The sequence below is a fragment of the Sminthopsis crassicaudata genome, chromosome 6 (assembly GCF_048593235.1).
Source record: "Sminthopsis crassicaudata isolate SCR6 chromosome 6, ASM4859323v1, whole genome shotgun sequence".
Lineage (NCBI taxonomy): Eukaryota > Metazoa > Chordata > Mammalia > Dasyuromorphia > Dasyuridae > Sminthopsis > Sminthopsis crassicaudata.
Window position 1 is genome coordinate 181,403,261 of NC_133622.1, and position 17,610 is coordinate 181,420,870.

The 17,610-nt window shown below is 37.8% G+C and overlaps 1 protein-coding gene and 1 long non-coding RNA gene across 5 annotated transcripts in view; both read left to right on the forward strand.

Annotated features, from left to right (window-relative positions):
• MAN2B2 (mannosidase alpha class 2B member 2) overlaps positions 1-9,888 on the forward strand; it is a 68,191-nt gene extending 58,303 nt beyond the window's left edge. For 2 of the 4 annotated variants that reach the window (XM_074275061.1, XM_074275064.1), the window contains one exon: positions 592-824. In XM_074275061.1, coding sequence (XP_074131162.1) covers positions 592-689 — 98 coding nt within the window. In that variant the 3' untranslated portion in view covers positions 690-824. Of the gene's footprint in view, positions 1-591; positions 825-9,217; positions 9,294-9,811 lie in introns of those variants that run through there. The other 2 variants (XM_074275063.1, XM_074275062.1) reach the window with 2 other exon arrangements.
• A 1,695-nt stretch (positions 9,889-11,583) lies between these two features.
• Positions 11,584-17,610, forward strand: part of LOC141546904 (uncharacterized) — a 43,548-nt gene continuing 37,521 nt past the window's right edge. The window contains exons 1-2 of the long non-coding RNA XR_012483460.1: positions 11,584-11,806; positions 17,200-17,580. This is a non-coding gene — a long non-coding RNA (uncharacterized LOC141546904). The remainder of the gene's footprint in view (positions 11,807-17,199; positions 17,581-17,610) is intronic.

Here is a 17,610-nt window from a genome sequence, read left to right on the forward strand (position 1 = left end):
TTCATTGTAGATGGGAGGAATCTGAGTCCTGGGGAAGGGAAGTGCCTTGCTCCATTCACTCAGCGAGTGAAGGTGGTTTCCCTCAGACTCTGATACTTTTTCTATTGAGCCCCACGAGAATGAGGCTTTGTACAGTTTAGCAGATTAGTGTTGCCAAACCTGACACACATTTATTTGGCGGCTGGAAAGTGACTGCCCAGCATCATCAGTCCAGAGAATCCAGAGTCATCTGATAGAATGGAAAGAGAGAAGACTGCCCGTAGCATAGCTGCCACCAGTGACTGTGAGCCTGGGCTGACAGGTGCCGCTGTCTCAGCTTGGTACCTTCCTGCACAGACTGAGGAAGCAGGACTAGAAGGTCCCCCAACTTCTCTTCCAGCTCCGAGCACTGTGCTAACTCCTTCCAGCTGGGAAGTTCTCTGTTTCCCATCAGCTCTCATACTTTCTGGTTTAGGCTGACGAGTTAGATTGAGTGGGGGATTGGGGAGTGGGACCAGGAAGTTAAAGAGGGATTACCAAGCCTGGCACAGGAAGAGCTAGCGACTAGACGGTTAGAGTTGAGGTCAGAACTAACCCTTCTGTCCTTTCCAGACTTCCACAGGTGTTCCAGGGCATCGTTGGGAAACTCCACCTTCATTCTGCACCCAAAGGAAATAAAGACCTTTTTTATCCACTTTCAAAAGCAATGAAAAGCTATCCCTGCTGCTGTCCTGAATGTCTTTGAAGCCTTGCATATGGACCGCTAAAGGGATAATAAAGGCTAGTGGGAATTTATAGAGGAAGAAATATGTATATTTTGTAATAAACTGTAAATTATGCAACTATCACTGGCTTTTTCTTCTCACGAACATAAAGAGTTTGGTCTTTATTTGCTCTGAGCTGCCTCTGTCCCTTTTACATGAATATTATAAGCATGGAACATAGGGAGAACTGGGGGAAAATCAAGAGAAATAAGAAAAAGTTCCTGTTTCTAAGACTTTCCTCTTTATGACATCATGAGGTAGATCCTATTTTTCTCCATTATACAGATGAGGCTCAAAAAAAAGTGACCCATCCTAAGTTGCCAAGCTAGTAAGTATCAGGGCAAGGCTGAGAGGTAACTGCTATTATTATCCCCATTTTACAGATGAGGAAACTGAGGCAGACAACATAACTGGCTCAGGATTATAGGTAATAACTATCTGAGTCCAGGTTGGAACTCAAGTCTTCCTGATTATGAATGTATTGCTCTAAAATTACAGGTAAAAATAATGATGAATGTTGGAGGCGATGTGGGAAAACTGGGATACTGAGCCACCTAACTGCCTTTATAAAAACTAAAAGGAAACCTTTCTCACCCTTCAAGAGCTTACATTCCTCCCAATTCCAATCTGGAGTCTTCCAACTCCAAAGCAACCCTTTGTAAGCTACAGCAACGGTGTCAAAATCAAATATAAATGAATTAAATTTAAGCTACAAATTAATATTATCTGTGTTATATCAGATATTTATTGATTATGTTAAACATTTCCCAATTACATTTTAATCTGGTTGCGGGCACTCTGGAGTTTGGTCCACAGTTTAGTGGTGACTTTTGCTATGCTGTGATCCCTGAAGAAAAAAGTGGGAGTTGAAACCCAGAAATGGGCTTAATGAGGAAAGAAGGCTTCATTAAAGTACCTAACCTTGGTTTTCAAAGTTCTGCCAATGAAATGCAAATTTTCCTGGACTTCTCAGAAATGAAGGACTTCCTAGAATCATAGAGCTAGAACTAGAAGGAATCTCAGAGATCACCTACATCTCTCCTAGGCCCCTCCTTTTTTTTTTTTCCTTTATTATTATTATTTTTTTAATAAAAGAGAAAGCAGACCCAGAGACATAGTGTGACTTGTCACACAGGTAGTAAGTGGCTATGGTGGTATTTGATTCGAGTCAAGGATACTTCAGCATCTCCAATAATAATCTATATTCTTATCTCCTTTGCCCATGCTGTTCCCCTGGGGCTAAAACAAAAGGCCCAGTATCACCTCCACTGGATCTTGCAATTTAACATAGACTCATTCTGCATGGATCATTTTGTACATATCTTATCTCTCCCCAGCTGAATTCCTTGAGGGGGAGCAGAGCAGGAGTTCCATGCTTCTTCCCCAGAGTATTCAGGTCAAGCCTAAAGTGGCTGCTCAGTTATTTGTATTATTATTATCTTATTTTATTATTATAATTAATAAGTATAATATAATTATAATATAATAATTAAATTATAAGTAATCTGACAAAGTTGAGGAGGTAGAATCCTTCTGGTAGAGAAATGGGGGATTGAATTCCTCATCTCTCCTTCCCCTCAAGGCCCAGTTCAGATACTCCCTCTGTGGAGTCTTCTCTGACCTCCTTCATCTTCCTTCCTCCAGTTTCTTATGGCACTTCCCTTGGACATTTTTGAATTGACTTGGTTTTGCTTTCTATCATTTCTTTGTGTATTTTTTTTTTAATGTACATATCCTTTCCCCTTTCCATTTCAGACTCCTAAATTAGAGTGTTAGCTCCTGGAGAGCCAGACCTGTGTTGTATCTACATTGCCTAGAAAAGGGCCTTGTACTTGGTAGGCCCTTCATAAGGGTCAAATGGAATGGAGGTGATCTTTTAAAGTATCTCTTTATCCTTGCCTAGTAATCCCTACTATTCATTCAACACAAATTTAGGAAATCTCTACCATGAGCAATATGTTGGACTAGGTACAAACAAAGGCCACTGAAAGTGGGAAGTGGAGTGATAGAGCAGGATGAGGCATTTGTGCTGGAAATGTAACAAATACATACTTGTGGATCAGGGAGAGTAGGTTTCTCTGGCTTTAAAAATATGCATGTCTGTATAAAATCATGTCAAAATGACTCATATCCAGTGATATCAATATATATCTATATATAGATATGTAAATACATATACAGATATAGATATGTATGTGTAATCATATACAAATATACATATATTTTAGTATATAATCATATTTGTATATCATAATATATATTTAGGTTTGATCTACAAATCTTAAAACTTTAAAAAATATCAGTTATTATTATTCCTACTACCCCCTCTAAATTCATTGTGTTCTATTTGAAGCTGCCGGTTTTGCCTGCCTCCAGTGTTAGCTCTGGAGAAAAATAACCACTGCCTGCATTCTGGGTTTTTGGGGGCAGTGATGACAACCTATGACAGCATTAGCTCCCCAATTGTGGGGTGTGACTGATATAGGTACATATAAATAATTCCATTGCCTAAAGGGTCTCCTTTTGTCAATGTGGAATATTGCCCCCCAAAATGTGCTGGGGTGATCTTAGCAAATCACTCTGTGATCCAGTTTTAAAAAGTAGGGGGGGCAGCTAGATGGCACAGTGGATAGAGTATCAGTCTTTTTTTTTAAATTAATTTTATGTCTTTTTTTAATTAATTTTATAACGTTTTTTTGACAGTACATATGCATAGGTAATTTTTTACAACATTATCCCTTGCACTCATATCTGTTCCGAATTTTCCCTCCTTCCCTCCACCCCCTTCCCTAGATGGCAGGCAGTTAGATTATCAGTCTTGAAGTTAGGAGGACCTGAGTTCAAATCTGACCTCAGATGCTCTAAAGTAAGGATAATAATATGTATAATACCTGTCTCACTGGACTGGTTTGAGAAAAGTCAACCTTAAAGGGCTAGCTGTGTGAGCCTAGGCAAGTCACTTAACTTGAAGCAGTTGCTTCATCAAAAATAAATAAATAAACAAACAAACAAACAAATAAATAAATAAGGGCTAGATTTATTAATAAACTAGGGTTTCTTGTGTTCTTAACATTTTGTGCTCCAAAACCCGTTCCATCCTTTAATATTCCTCATTCTAAGGTCTCTCCTATCTTTAACATTTTACATTCTCAGGACCTTTCAAGTTTTGACATTTGATATTAGTGGTGTTGAATTTGAAGAAACAGACGTACCAAACCCCACAGAATGATCATTCCAGACCAGCTATTAACTTAGAATAGCACATAGTGATATTATCTATATTTTATTGTAGTTTTATTTATTTTGTTCAATATTTCTCATTTTAATTTGATTTGAGCCATAATTGAGACTATTGCAAGCTAAGGGCTGCTCTACATTGTAAGGTTCCTTCCCTCTCTGACATTCTATACCTTCCAGCTTCACTATTCTGTGTTTTGATGTTCCTTTCGGTTTTGACATTCTACATTTTAAAACCCCTCTCACCATTCATGTTCTGTGATACGTAGTAGAGATCCTAGTGCCAGAAAGGGGAGAGGGAAACTTGGCCAAAGAAGCAGTGAGCAAAGTCTTTCCTGTGTTCATTGTGACAATATTGGTTTGTATTTGATGAGGCATTTCAAAAGAAACACTGAAGATGACCGTTATATTCAGTGCTGGCCATCTCCCCCACCAAGGCGTGAAAGGTTTTCACCTGTTACAGTGTTTGCTTTTAACAACTGAGTTCAGTTCAGTAGCCTTGTTTTTTGTTTGATTTTTCCCTCTGCTTCACATATGGCCATTCTGCCAAACATCTGCCCTCTTAGAGAATGCCAGATGTCAAACCCTGAGTGACAAAGGAATTAGACCCCTTCCTCATCTTTGAGTTGATGAATAGAAACTGTGCACCCACCAGCATCCGGGAACTTTTAAAGGAGATGCCTGTTTTTAGTCTCTTGCATAATCACACGTGATTTTCTGCATGTGGATTTGAATGCTGAGTAGGAGGCAGTCAGGAGACCTGGGCCTGACTCTGCCATTTAAGAGTTCTTTAAGCCTGAGTAATTCAACCCTCATTTCTTCACATTTAAATGATCAGACTAGGGAAGCTTTAAGGGACTTTCTAAACACAATAGCCTATAAATCTGATTCTCATACCCTACAATTCTAGTTCTAATTCTCACTGTCTCTCTGTCTCTGTCTGTCTGCCTCTGTCTCTCTCTCTTTGTCTCTCTGCCCCGGCTCTGTCTCTCTCATCGGTAAATGTGACTCTGGTCCAAGCATCACTACTTTCATGTACCAGAGTGGATTGGGCTGGGAATTGGGTCCAAAATTCAAGTCTTAACCCCAACCCTTAATAATATGTCTATATACATGTTTTAGTCTCCACTATACTTTTGACCCTACCATTTTCCTCAGGCTATTTATTTCCCTGTATCTGTCTTCCCCTCACTGTTAAATACTTGCTGAATTGTCCCCCCTTAGATAACAACCTTTCTGAGGTTTATGTTTCCTCATCTCTAAAGTAAGGATAATGATATGTTACACATACCTGTCTCACTGGACTGATTTGAGAAAAGTGATTTGTCAACCTTAAAGGACTATAAATTATTACCTTGATTTAGACATTTAGGAAAATTCATTTTTCTGTGCCTCAGTTAATTGGCTTTGATCTTTTAAGGAAAGTAGAAGGCTAGATTGATTCTCTCCTGAGAGGGAAGAAACAAAAAGTGATTTTTTTCCAGAAGAGGACCTCCCTTCCTAATCCATGAAATAGATTGAAGACATTCCTTATAAATTCCCTCCCATCCCTTCATTTTATCTCAGGACTTCTCTGCATATTCATCTAACCCTTCCTCTTGTTTCAGTCTCACTCTAGGGGTGATGTCTCCCTTTTCTTTTCCATTCCACCCTCCATTGTGCCTTGGTCCCAGAGCCTCCTGGCTCCTTCAGAAGCTTGGTCTGAGGATCATTCCTACTTTTTTCCTCTTCAATATCCCCTTTTTTGTGGGCCAAACTTTTTCCCTTGCCTACAGACATCACTATCCTTTTGATCCTTCCATTTTCCTTTAGCTATTTCCCTATATCTCTCCTTCCTCTCACTGCTAAATTCTAAGAACTCTCTTTATTATGTACCCACTCTTGAATCCCTTACATTCTGGCTTCAGACTTCACCACTTCACAGAACCTGCAAGTTTCTTAGAGGACACCAGTGACTGATGCTTACTAGTTATGTGATCTTGGGCAAGTAATTTAATAACCTCCTTGATCCTCAGTTTCTTCATCTATAAAATGAAGATATTGGACCATTTAGGCCATTTAGGCCTCTGTCAATCCTTCTAACTCTGTGATTCTAATTCCAGTGATTCTGATGGCCTTTTCTCAATCCTCATCCTTAGAGTTTTTTAAACAATTCATCCAGGAGTCCTACCAAATTCTTTTTATAACCCAGATATGTTACTGATATCTAAACCAGGAAGGGCCAAAATAGAGAAAGAAAATTATAGACGTATTGCCCTAATGAATACTGAGACAAAAATCTTAAAATATCAGTAAAGAGTTTTTAACAGCTTTTCATCAGGATAATACACTATGACTAAGTAATGGCAGGATTGCAGGGTTGGTTCAGTAGCAGGAACACTATCAGTGTAATTGACTATATCAATAACAAATCTAATAGAAGTCATATTATTATCTCAATAAATGCAGAAAAAAGCATTTGGCAAAATATAACACGTATTCCCTGGATCCCCTCCCCTCTTTATAATCTCTCTGATGATGATCTCATCCATTCCTATGGATGAGATTTGTCTAGATTACTCCCAAATTTATATATTTTATTTTCCTCCTGAATTCCAGTCTTGCAATTATTCACTGGATATCTTTATCTGAATGTCCCCTCATGTCTCAAAATCACCATGTCCAAAACAGACCTCATCATCTTTCTATTGAAACCAATCCGATTCCTTTCATTTCTCTTTTCCAATAACAATGATACCTTACATGTATATAGTGCTTTAAGGTTTAGAATTATTTTATATGTTAACTCAATTGATCTTTACAACTTTAAGAGGTGAGAGCCATTATCAGTCCCATTTTACAGATGAAGAAACTGAGACCAAGAATATGCCTGACTCCCAAATCTAATTAGTGACTGAATCTAGTCTTTCTGATTTTGCATTCCTCACACTATCCATGTGCCACCTAGTTATCTCTAAATCAATGTTTTGTAGTCATCTTCAACTCTCTTTTCTTTTTACATTCATCCATTTGCCAAGTTCTGTCAATCTTATTTCCACAACCTCCTTTGCCTCTAATTTTCCATTCTTGTAGCTATTACTGTCAGACACTGTGTGAGTTCAGACAAATCACTTAACTTCTGCTTCAATTTCCTTAAAATGGGCATAATTATTATACCTACCTCCCAGAGCTACTGTAAAGATCAAATGAGATAATAATTGTAAAGGACTGGAGCATTAATTAATGCTTGTTCCCTTCTCCAACCTAATTCAGATCCTTTTATCACTTCTTAAGTAAATTATCAATATACTGGCATTTAAGTGTCTTTTATTCCCAGCACCTCGCTGGATACTGGAAATAAAAGACAATAAATGAAGTGATTCTTACTCTCAAAGATCCTCTAACTTCCCTTTCCCTTTTTCTCTCCATTCCAATTTTTTTTTTTTTTCCAGAACCACCAGACTAATCTTGCTAAAGTATATCTGGTCTTATCTGTTTCTGCTCAAAAACCAGGAAACTTCCTCTTGCCACGTGACAAAACCCCTGACCTAGAAAGCCATCCATTCCAGCTTACCTTTTCTGGTGGCCTCTTTCATATTCCCTTTATACACTCTATGTTCCAGTCAAAATAGACATCTGGCTCTTTCCCAAATTCAGCTGCCACCTTCGGGCATTCCGCATTGCCAGCAATATACTCCCTCATCTTCTCATTTCAGAATCCTTGGCCAAGGACCAGGCCAGATGCTGCTTTCTCCATGAAACTTTCCCAGATTCCCCCACCCACCCACCCAAAGGCATTTTGTCCTTCCTCCAAGTTTTCTACAGCACTCTCGGTCTGAATCTCTCCTCTCCTCCCCTTCCCCATCACACAGTGCCTTGCACTATGCTTAGCAGCATAAATACCACATGCCTGCCTCCTCATTGAATGTAAGCTTTTTGAAGGCAAGAACTATATTTATTTCCAGTTCTCTTATCCTCAGTGCTTTGCATAGAGTAGGCCATTAATAAATATTTGTTGAATTCAGATGAATGTGGTATCAAGGAAAGAGTACTGCTTTTAGAAACAAGGGATTCGTGTTCAGATCCTACCTCTGCTACATTAGCTAAATGAGAGGCAGGTTGGTGGTACAGTAGATAAAATACCAGGTCTAGAATTAGGAAGATCTGAGTTCAAATCTGGTCTGAGATACTTGCAGCTGGTAGCTGCATGACTTTGCTTTGTCTGCCCCAGTTTATCTGTAAGAAATGAAGCTAATAATAGCACTTATTTCATAAGATTTTTTTTTGAGGATTAAATGAGATAATAATTGTAAAGCACTGAGTACAGTGCTTGGTACATGGCAAGCAATATATAAGTATGTTAGCAATTATTATTATTATATAACTTCTGGTACTTCTTCCTTTATAAAATGAGTGTGTTGGACTCAGTCATGTCCAATGTCCTTTCTAGCTCTAAATCTGTAATACTATGAAGCTCTCAATATTGTTAGAGTTTCCCCTTGAGTTCTAGAATATTTCTGAACCAGAATAGGTTTAACTCCTTTGACCCCAAGATCCCATCAATAGATACTTTGACTCCAAGATCCCATCAATAGACATATATCCCAAGAAAGCAATACAAAAGGCTCCATATATGGCAAAATGTTTCCAGCATCACTTTCTGTCAGGGCAGAGAATTGGAAACAAAGGAGATGGTCATCAGATGAGGAGAGAGATGCTAAAAAAATGCTTTATCAACATGATAAAATGTTACTCTGTGGTAATAAATAACATTATATAGAGAAGCATGGAAAGACTTCTATGAACTGATGTAAAGTGAAGGGAGCAGGGCCAAAGAAATAATATATACAATGATTGCTACAATGTAATTGAAAATAACAACCATCACAAAATGATTGAAAGTGATTGTTTTAAAGTTACAAAGTACAAGTATAACCTTCTCCCCATAGTTCTCCTCAGGGCTGGGGGTCTTTGAATCTGGAACGTGTAAGATTTTTTTTTCTATGTATTGATTAGTTTTGTGGATTAAAAAAAAAAGGTCTCCCTTATAAAAGATGGCTCTCTAGGAGGAAGACATACAGGGGAAATGTAGGTGATAGTAAAAGACATCAACAAATTTGTAGTTTTTTTTTTTTTTAAGTTTATGAGCTAAGAATGATTTTTAAAGAAGGTACAAATGTAGCGTCTCATCAACTTGGAAACTTGAGGTCAGAGCATCCTACTTTATAACGTCAGCTCTATTCTTTTTCTTTTTGTAGAAAACTGAATCATTCTAATTCTGTGACTGAAAAGGTCAACGATGTGTGGGATGGTCTTTTCCTTTTCTTAACTGATGTAAGTAGATTGTTACTCAGCTTTTATATATGTCAGAATGACCCTCTTTTAAAAAGATGACCTTACCAAATTATTCAATAGGAGTAATTGAATTCTAAGGTCTAACTTTCCTACTCCCTGCTCAGCTCGTGTGCATTAAAAAATATAGATTTCATTATTGCTAAAAACCCATTAAAATAAGTCTTAGTAATTCCAGCAGTGGGAAGAAGGGCTGCCAGTGAACAAGGGGGTTTTAGAGGAAGGGCCCCAGATCTGACACAGAAGGATCTGGCTTCAAGTTTCAGTTTGAGTTCCTCCATGCTTTGCAATCTTGGGCATATTTACCTTCAGAGTGAATCAAGATTGCTTATGTTAACAGTACATACTCAGAAAGGTTAGTGTGAAGTGAAACAAAATGGTGTGTGTTTAGTGCTTTAAAAACTGGGAGGATGATGATGATTAAAAATAATAATATCTAGGGTTTATGTAACACTATTCAAAACTCTTTACAAATTTTACATCATTTTATTCCCACAAAGTAGATGCAGACAGCTAAAGTCCACAGTGGATAGAACTCTAGAACTGGAGTCAGGAAACCTAAGTTCCAATCCAGCCTCAGATGCTTACTAGGTATGTGTCCTTGGAAAAAAAAAAAATACTTGATTTCTGCCTCAGTTTCTTCAATTGTAAAATGGGGTTATAATAGTTATATATATAGTATGTAATATACATATTATATGTGTGACATAATATAATATGACATGTGACATAATATGTGACATAAAGTATATAATAGCATACTTTAACATATTTAACATATATTGGATTACATGGGGACGGAGGGGAAAAGTTGGATCAGAAGGTTTTGCAAGGGTCAATGTTGAAAAACTACCCATGCATATATCTTGTAAATAAAAAGCTATAATAAAAATATATATGTGTATACATATATAATATAATAGCAGGAACCAAATGAGATAATATTTGTAAAGTGCTTAGCTCAATACCTGGCTTAACAAGTCTAGTATTTAATAAATTCTTTCCTTAATTCCAACCAGGATATATTATCACAGGTATTTTGACACTTCTGGACAGTCTCATATAAGACAAAGAATCACAAGTATCATAGATTTAGAGCCACAAGATCTCCAGCTTCTTCATTTTATAGATGAAAGGCATCGAAACCAATGAAGCTATCAGTATTCCCAAGAACTGAACCTTTCTTAGTGTAGCCCAGAACTTTAGCACGTTTTATCCATTGACTTTTGAGTGACATTGACATTGCAGCCCACTAAAACCCCCAAATCTTCTTCAGATAAATTGTTTTACCCATATCTCTATCTTATTGGAAAGGAAGAGAGAGGGAGAAAGAAGGGTAAGCATGGATTCTAAGGATAAGGTCTTAGATTCATGTGTTCATGGGGGGATGTTAAATTGAGAGCATGGGGTAGGAGAAGAAAGCAAAGAAAAAGGAGGAGAAGAAAAGGATAGCAGGAAGGAGAAAGAGGAGGAAAGGGAGAGAGGAAGAGAAGAGGAAAAGAGAAAGAGAAAAATTGAGAGAGAGAAAGGGAGAAAGGAGAGAGATTCACAGAGAGACAGACAGAGACAGATAGAAAGAGAGAATGGTAGAAATCTGGTAAATTGTGGAAAAAGGGACAATTGGCTGTATTATGCTCCAGATTGCTAGCATCATGCAAGCAGTGAAGGGAGAACCATAGCAATTTTATTAAATTATTTATTTATTTATTTATTTTTACTAATTTATCAGCCACAGAATTCTAGAAATAAACAGCAGCTTGAACACCAAAATGCTGGGTGATAAGGACATTTTGAGGAGTAGAACAACTCTACCTAAGATTTCCTTGAAGTCTATCCTAGGCTCAAATGGGCTTGGAAAGCATTTACATTTGGATGGAAAGCTGCCAGCCATAACCTGAGGTTGTGTCAGATGGTGGAAACAATGTGGAAGGCAAATAACCAGGGTTTTCAATCCTGAACTTGCTGCATGAACTCAAATAAGTCAGTTTTCCTTACTGACCCTCAGTTTCCTCATCTGAAACAGAGATTGCATGATCTACATACTCTAAAGTCTGACAAAAGAACTTTGTAGACCTTAAGATGCAAAGGAAATATAAGTTATTGTCCTTGTTATTTTTATAATGCAATATTCAGTTTGTTCCCTGGACTTGGTCTGCTAGCCCTTAAAGGTGATAGGCCCACTCATCCATGAGATGAGGGAGGTAGGCCTCTGGTACCTCAGCATGAATGCATTGTTGTCACTAGCTTTATGTTTACTGGGGTTTTGAGTTCCTGTCTCTGTGATGTGGGTTCAAGGTCTTCTTCCTCCCACAGCAGTTACCAAAAGAACTTCACAAGAGGATCATCTGAAATAAACAATTTTGATCCATTTCTGTTCAGAGTAAAATGTAGCAGCCCATTGAGGAAGTCATTGAAGCTGGGCCTGATCGTGGGGCCTGCTTGACATGGCCCTGGTTGTGTGCAACTGATTCTTCTGTTGGCTCCCTGTTACCTGGGTAAGATTCCCCCCCCCACCCCCTCTGTCTGTCTATCTGTCTCTCTCTCCTTCTCTCTTTCTCTCTCTCTCTTTCTCTCTCTCTCTCTCTCTCTCTCTCTCTCTCTCTCTCTCTCTCTCTCTCTCTCTCTCTCTCTCTCTCTGTCTCTGTGGTCTCTCTCTCTCTCCGTCTGTCTCTCTCTGTCTCTTTACATCTTTCTCCTTCCTCTTCTCCCTCTCCCTTTATTTCCCTCCCTCCTTCTCTACCTCTCCCTTTCACACTACTCCTTCTTTTCCTCCTTCCTCCTGTCTTTCTTCGTCTCTCTTTTTCCTCCTCTCTATTTTTCATTTCTTTCTCCCTCTTTCTACCTCTCTTTCTTTTCCCCTGATCTCTTTCTCCCTCTTTTTCCTCCCTCCCTCTCTCTCCTTTTCTTCTTCTCTTCTTCCCTTCCTCTCTTCTCTTGCTTCCTTTTTTCCTTTCTCCCTCTCACTATCCTTCTCTCCTTCTCTTTCTTCCTCTTTGCTTTCTCCCTCTCTCCCTCATGATTTAATTTTAATCTCCCTGCCATATAAATACATGAATTTAAGATATTATCCTTAGAATCTCTGACTTACTTAAATTACACCTTAAGAGAATGAATTAATTTTTAAAAGACTGCATTTATGTAATTCTTTCTCATAAATTCTGTGAGGTAGAGAATACAAGTTCCATTTTGCAGGTAAAGGAAACTGAGGCTCAGAGATTGCATTAAAATCATAGAATGAGCTGGAAGAAAGAAGGACGCAAGCCCTTATTAAGCACTTGCCAATGTGCAAAGTTAAGTTCTTTACAAATATGATCTAATTTGCACTTTATAACAAGGCTGTTATAATATATAACATTATATATAACAACAATATATATAACAAGGCTTATATAATAAGGTCATTATAGATGAGGAAACTAAGACCTAGAGAGGTTATTTGTCTGAGATCACAAAGGTAGTACATGGTAAAAATCAGGACTTAAACCTAAGCTTCCTAACTCCCAAGTCTAGAATCCTCACTGTTAGACCATGTTAGATCCTTCCCTCTTTTTAGGTGCATATTAAATATCCAGAATACCTAAATCCTATCCTACAATTTTGTAAAGCTTTCTAAATTAGGGGGCAGCTAGATGGTGCAGTGGTTAGAGAACAAGTCCTAGAGTCAGGAGGATCTGAATTCAAATCCACCTTTAAATACTTACCACTTACTGGTCAGAGTTGTGTGACCCTGGGCAAGTCACATTGCCTTTCAAAAGAAAAAATCTATATTTGCATATATATAGAATTTTTTAAAAGTCTACATCTCTTGGTAGCCATCTTTAAGGGGGTGTGGAAAGAGAAGAAAAAAAATTTACATGATAAATTTATTATATATTTAAAAGGAATAACAAGTGTACAATTAAATGTTCAATTATCTTTTAAATTATAATATGGTATGGAAATGCTTGTTTTATTCCATAAATTAAAAATTAAAAAAAAATCTATCCCAATGTATTATATATAGACTTAAAGACCATCTAGTCCAAGCCATTCATTTTACAGATAAGGACACTGAGGACCAAAAAGGTAAAATAATTTGACCAAGTGAGAGTCCCAGTAGAGAATTGAGGTGGGGAATCCCCTCTGGTTGCAGAGATTTGGAGTTCAGAATTGTCTTTTATTAGCAGTCTGATGCTCAAGCTTCCATTAAAAATTGAATCCCTCAATGTTGTCAATGCCCCCAGGCCTAGATTTCCAGTTGAAAAGAGAATGTTTATCTTGGCGTTTCAAGCCACTCAATAGGAATATCAGGCTGAAATCTCCAACTGAATGAGACCATTTAAGAGGGCACTATCTGGGAGAGGTATGCTTTTCCTAGGGGAGAGTTTGAGACCCCAGTCACCCTTCTTTTGCAGATTAAAGGGGAGATAGTTTCAGGGTTCACCCTCATCATTATGATGCCCTATCCCCAGTTCTTTCCATTACCACCCCTGATAAAACCTAGAAAGCCTGATTGTTGTAACTTGAATGAAGAGAATAAAAATAATTGGAAGGTGGGCTCTTGGAACTTTTCTAGGCCCATATTTTTCTCTAGGCAATGACCATGTTATACTTTATTGACAGCTAAAAGGGTTGAATATAAATTGATTTCTAAAATGGTCAGCAAATTCTACTAAATGAAGCCCTTGAGTTTCATTCATTTTAAGAACTGGTTTTTAGTATTAAATGTTTTCAAAAGAACAACTTTGTGAGTATAGAAATGGGGAACCAACTACTACTAGGTTGAGCAATCACAGGCCATAATTGGACTGGTAGGAAAAGAAGGAAACAGGCATTTATTAAGCCCTATTATTTGCTCAGATCTTTACAAATATCATCTCATTTGATTTTTACTACATCTCTGGGAGGTAGGTGCTCTTAATATCTTCATTAAATAGTTGAAAAAACTAAAGCAGACAGAGATTAAGTACCTTGCCCAGAGTCACATGGCTAGTAACTATTTGAGATGGATTTGATCTGGTCTTCCTAGTGTAAATGAGTTCATATCTGTAAACATTTACTCTAGCACCTAATACGTGCTTAAAAGGGCTTATTTCCTTCCTTGATTTTGACTCTAAATAAGATGATCCTAATTGTATTAAGAGCTTTTTGAAGTCTTCCTGATCCAAGTTCAGATCTTAGCCACCTCTGAAACTAGGTTGAATAGTTCTGAATCCATAGATGAGTGGGAAGATGAAGCCACACTGCAATGGGCAGATGGATGAGAAAATCCCAGTTTCAAGTATAATCTGTGACACATTCTGGCTGTGTAACCCTGGTCAAGTAACTTAATCTTTCTGAGCCTCAGGCAACTCTTTAAAACCTTTAAATTACATATAAATTGCTAATCTACATTAGTGAAGGAAGTTTGCATACTAGGAATTCCCTACTTGGGGTGATTGAGATAGTCTGGAACAAAACAAACAAAAAAAAAAAATTCCTCTTAATACCTAGCTTAATGCCCTTCAGGTAATAAATAAATATGTAATGTTTGGTGAACAAATGAATGAAGAGCTTTCAAGTAGAACTTGTAAGACAGCTTCTGGCAGATTCCCCTAATGCTATCCTTTTAAGTCATTAAGTCACCCAGACTAGACTCTCCGAGTCTATTCAAGCCTTTACACTTTTGCTTGAAAAAACAACCACCAAAAAACCCCTAACAAACAAACTCAACAATGCTACCTGTCTCCCAGTCTGAACTTTATCTGCTTTTCTTTTGTGTGCTCATTCTTTAACAAAACTAAAAAAATTCTTTTCTCTTTCCCCTTTGTCTCCACTGCCTGGAGTGATTAGGCTTTGTGATCAGGCCTAGGATCAGACTGTGGCAGAAGAGGCTCCCTAGTATCCAGTCAGCCATATTTGTTTAGACCACCGGGCTAATTGACTCTAACCCTAACCTGCTATATGACCTTCAGTAAATCTCTCTGGATCTCACTTTCCCTCTCTACATGATGAAAGGGCTGAAGCAGCCCTTAGGAGCACTATTGTAGAACTGGAAGGGACCCTAGATATCATCTAATTTAACCCCTTCCTTTTACAGATGAGGAAAGTGAGATCCAGAGAAATTATGTAACAAGCAAGTCTAAAATTCTAAGACAATTTCTCTTTTTTAACATTTTTTTTAAAATGGATTTTTAATTGTAAGGAATAGCTTGGGATCATTAAAAGCATTACATTTCTTAAATACAGCTCATCTTGATCTCTTATCTGATTAGATTTAGACTGATCATACAAAAACAAAAATGCTGACAATGAATGGATTATCAGCTGGATCCTTTTCTAACTGATTTCTTTTTATTTCTCTTCCCATAAGATGTCAGGGTCAGAGCCGGTTTTCCATAACAAGTCTAGGGCTTGAGAATTTGTAGGGAGCGCAGCAGCCACAAAATCACCTTCTTCTTTTTACAGATAAGGAAGTTAAGCCTTACAAAAATCAGGCAGCTTGCCCACAGTCACACAGACTGTTTTGTTTTCAATGAGGTAAATTTTCCTTCACTAACACTCTCCCCTCAATACCTCATCCATAAAATAAGAAGGTTGGATTATATGAAGTCTCAGGTGAACATGACCTGGGATTCTTTAAGGCTATGACTGAAGAATGCAAGATGGAACATCTTTATAACTATAAACAGATTTATAGGCTCCTAGATTTAAGGCTGGAAGAACTTACTTATTATAGAAGACTAACCCCCTCATTTTACACATGGGCAAACAACTTCAGAAAGACTAAATAATTCACTCTTGGTCATACAGATGGCAGATGGATAGCAGGGTTGGGATTTGAATCCAGGTCCTTTCCTTCTTCCCCACATCACTTTGAGTGTTGAGTAATCCTTTCAGGTACCCAGGCTCAAAATCTAATTGTCATCTTTGACTCCTCATTTTTTCTTATCACCCATATCCAATTTATAGTTAAGTAAGTCCCGCTAATCTTGCCCTCTTTGCCTCTGACATTGCCACTATCCAGGTCCCAGCCCATATCACCTCATGCTTGAGCTATCATAGTAGCCTGTTGGTTGATCTCCCTGCCTCGTCTTTCCCTGGTGTTTCTTGTTACCTTTTGGATCAAATTTAGAATCCTCTTATTGGCTTTCCAAGCCCCTCCTAAACTAGCCCCTTTCTACCTTTCTAGTCTTCTCACACATTACTCCTTTCTATGTATTCTAACCCAGTGACACGGGCCTCCTTTTTCTGACAGCAAAGAACTAACTGTCTCATAACTCAGAGAATTATCATTGGTTGTCTCTCAAGTCTGCAATTTTCTTCCTCTTCAAATCCACTATCTTATTTCCCAGGGTTTTTCAAGTTAGCTATAATCCTGCTTTCTGCAAAACAAAACAAAACAAAACAAAAAAACTAATCATTAATTCCTTCCTTCTCTCTGTTGATTATCATACATGTGTGTATATGTATACATGTATACACAAGTGTAAACACATATTTATATGTATATGTATGCAGAATGTGTATGTGTATAAAGTCTTATTTATATAGGTTTTTTTTTTTTTTTTTTTTTAACATATCATCTACCCCATTAGACTCTGAGCTCCCTGAAAGCAGGGAATTTATTTGCTTTACTTATTTCTTATTAGCTATGTGATCTTGAATATTACACAGCCTCTCTGGGTCTCATGAGTTTTGCTCATCTGTAAAATGGAGAGTTGAGATACCTATTCTCTAAGATCCTCATCAACTTTAAATTCAAAATTATAGGTAATCAGCTCTACCTTCTTTATTTTTCAGATTTAAAAAAAAAAGTCAAGTCCATAGATTTTTGTGAGACCCTAAAAAGGGATTGGGATGCCCATTTTGGGGATATTTTGGTTTTCTCTTGAGTAGTTAATATGTGATAATTCTTTTTTGCTAACAGCGCTAACATCGAGGAAAAACTTGACAGTCACTCAGAGTCCTGCAGGGATCCTGCAGCTACAAGTAAGACAATCTGTTGAAATAACCTGCTCCTGGAATGTCCCTTCTGAAGTGGAACAGTTTAGAGTTGAATGGAAAAAATCGAACCATCTCAAAACCAGTGTACCCAGTCCAGGGGTTCCAGACCAGGAAATTCTCATTCAGAATTATTTGTACAACAATTCCACTGACAGTCTGAAATTCAGTTCAGGGCTCAGGAAGGAATGTCTAAGACTGAAAAACGTGAACATAAGTGACTCTGGAGTTTATTTCTGTGAAATAACAATTGAAATACCTACATTTGTGCAAGGAAAAGGAGGTGGGACTCATCTGACTGTGAAAGGTAAGGCACTAGCGAGAACTACCTCTCATA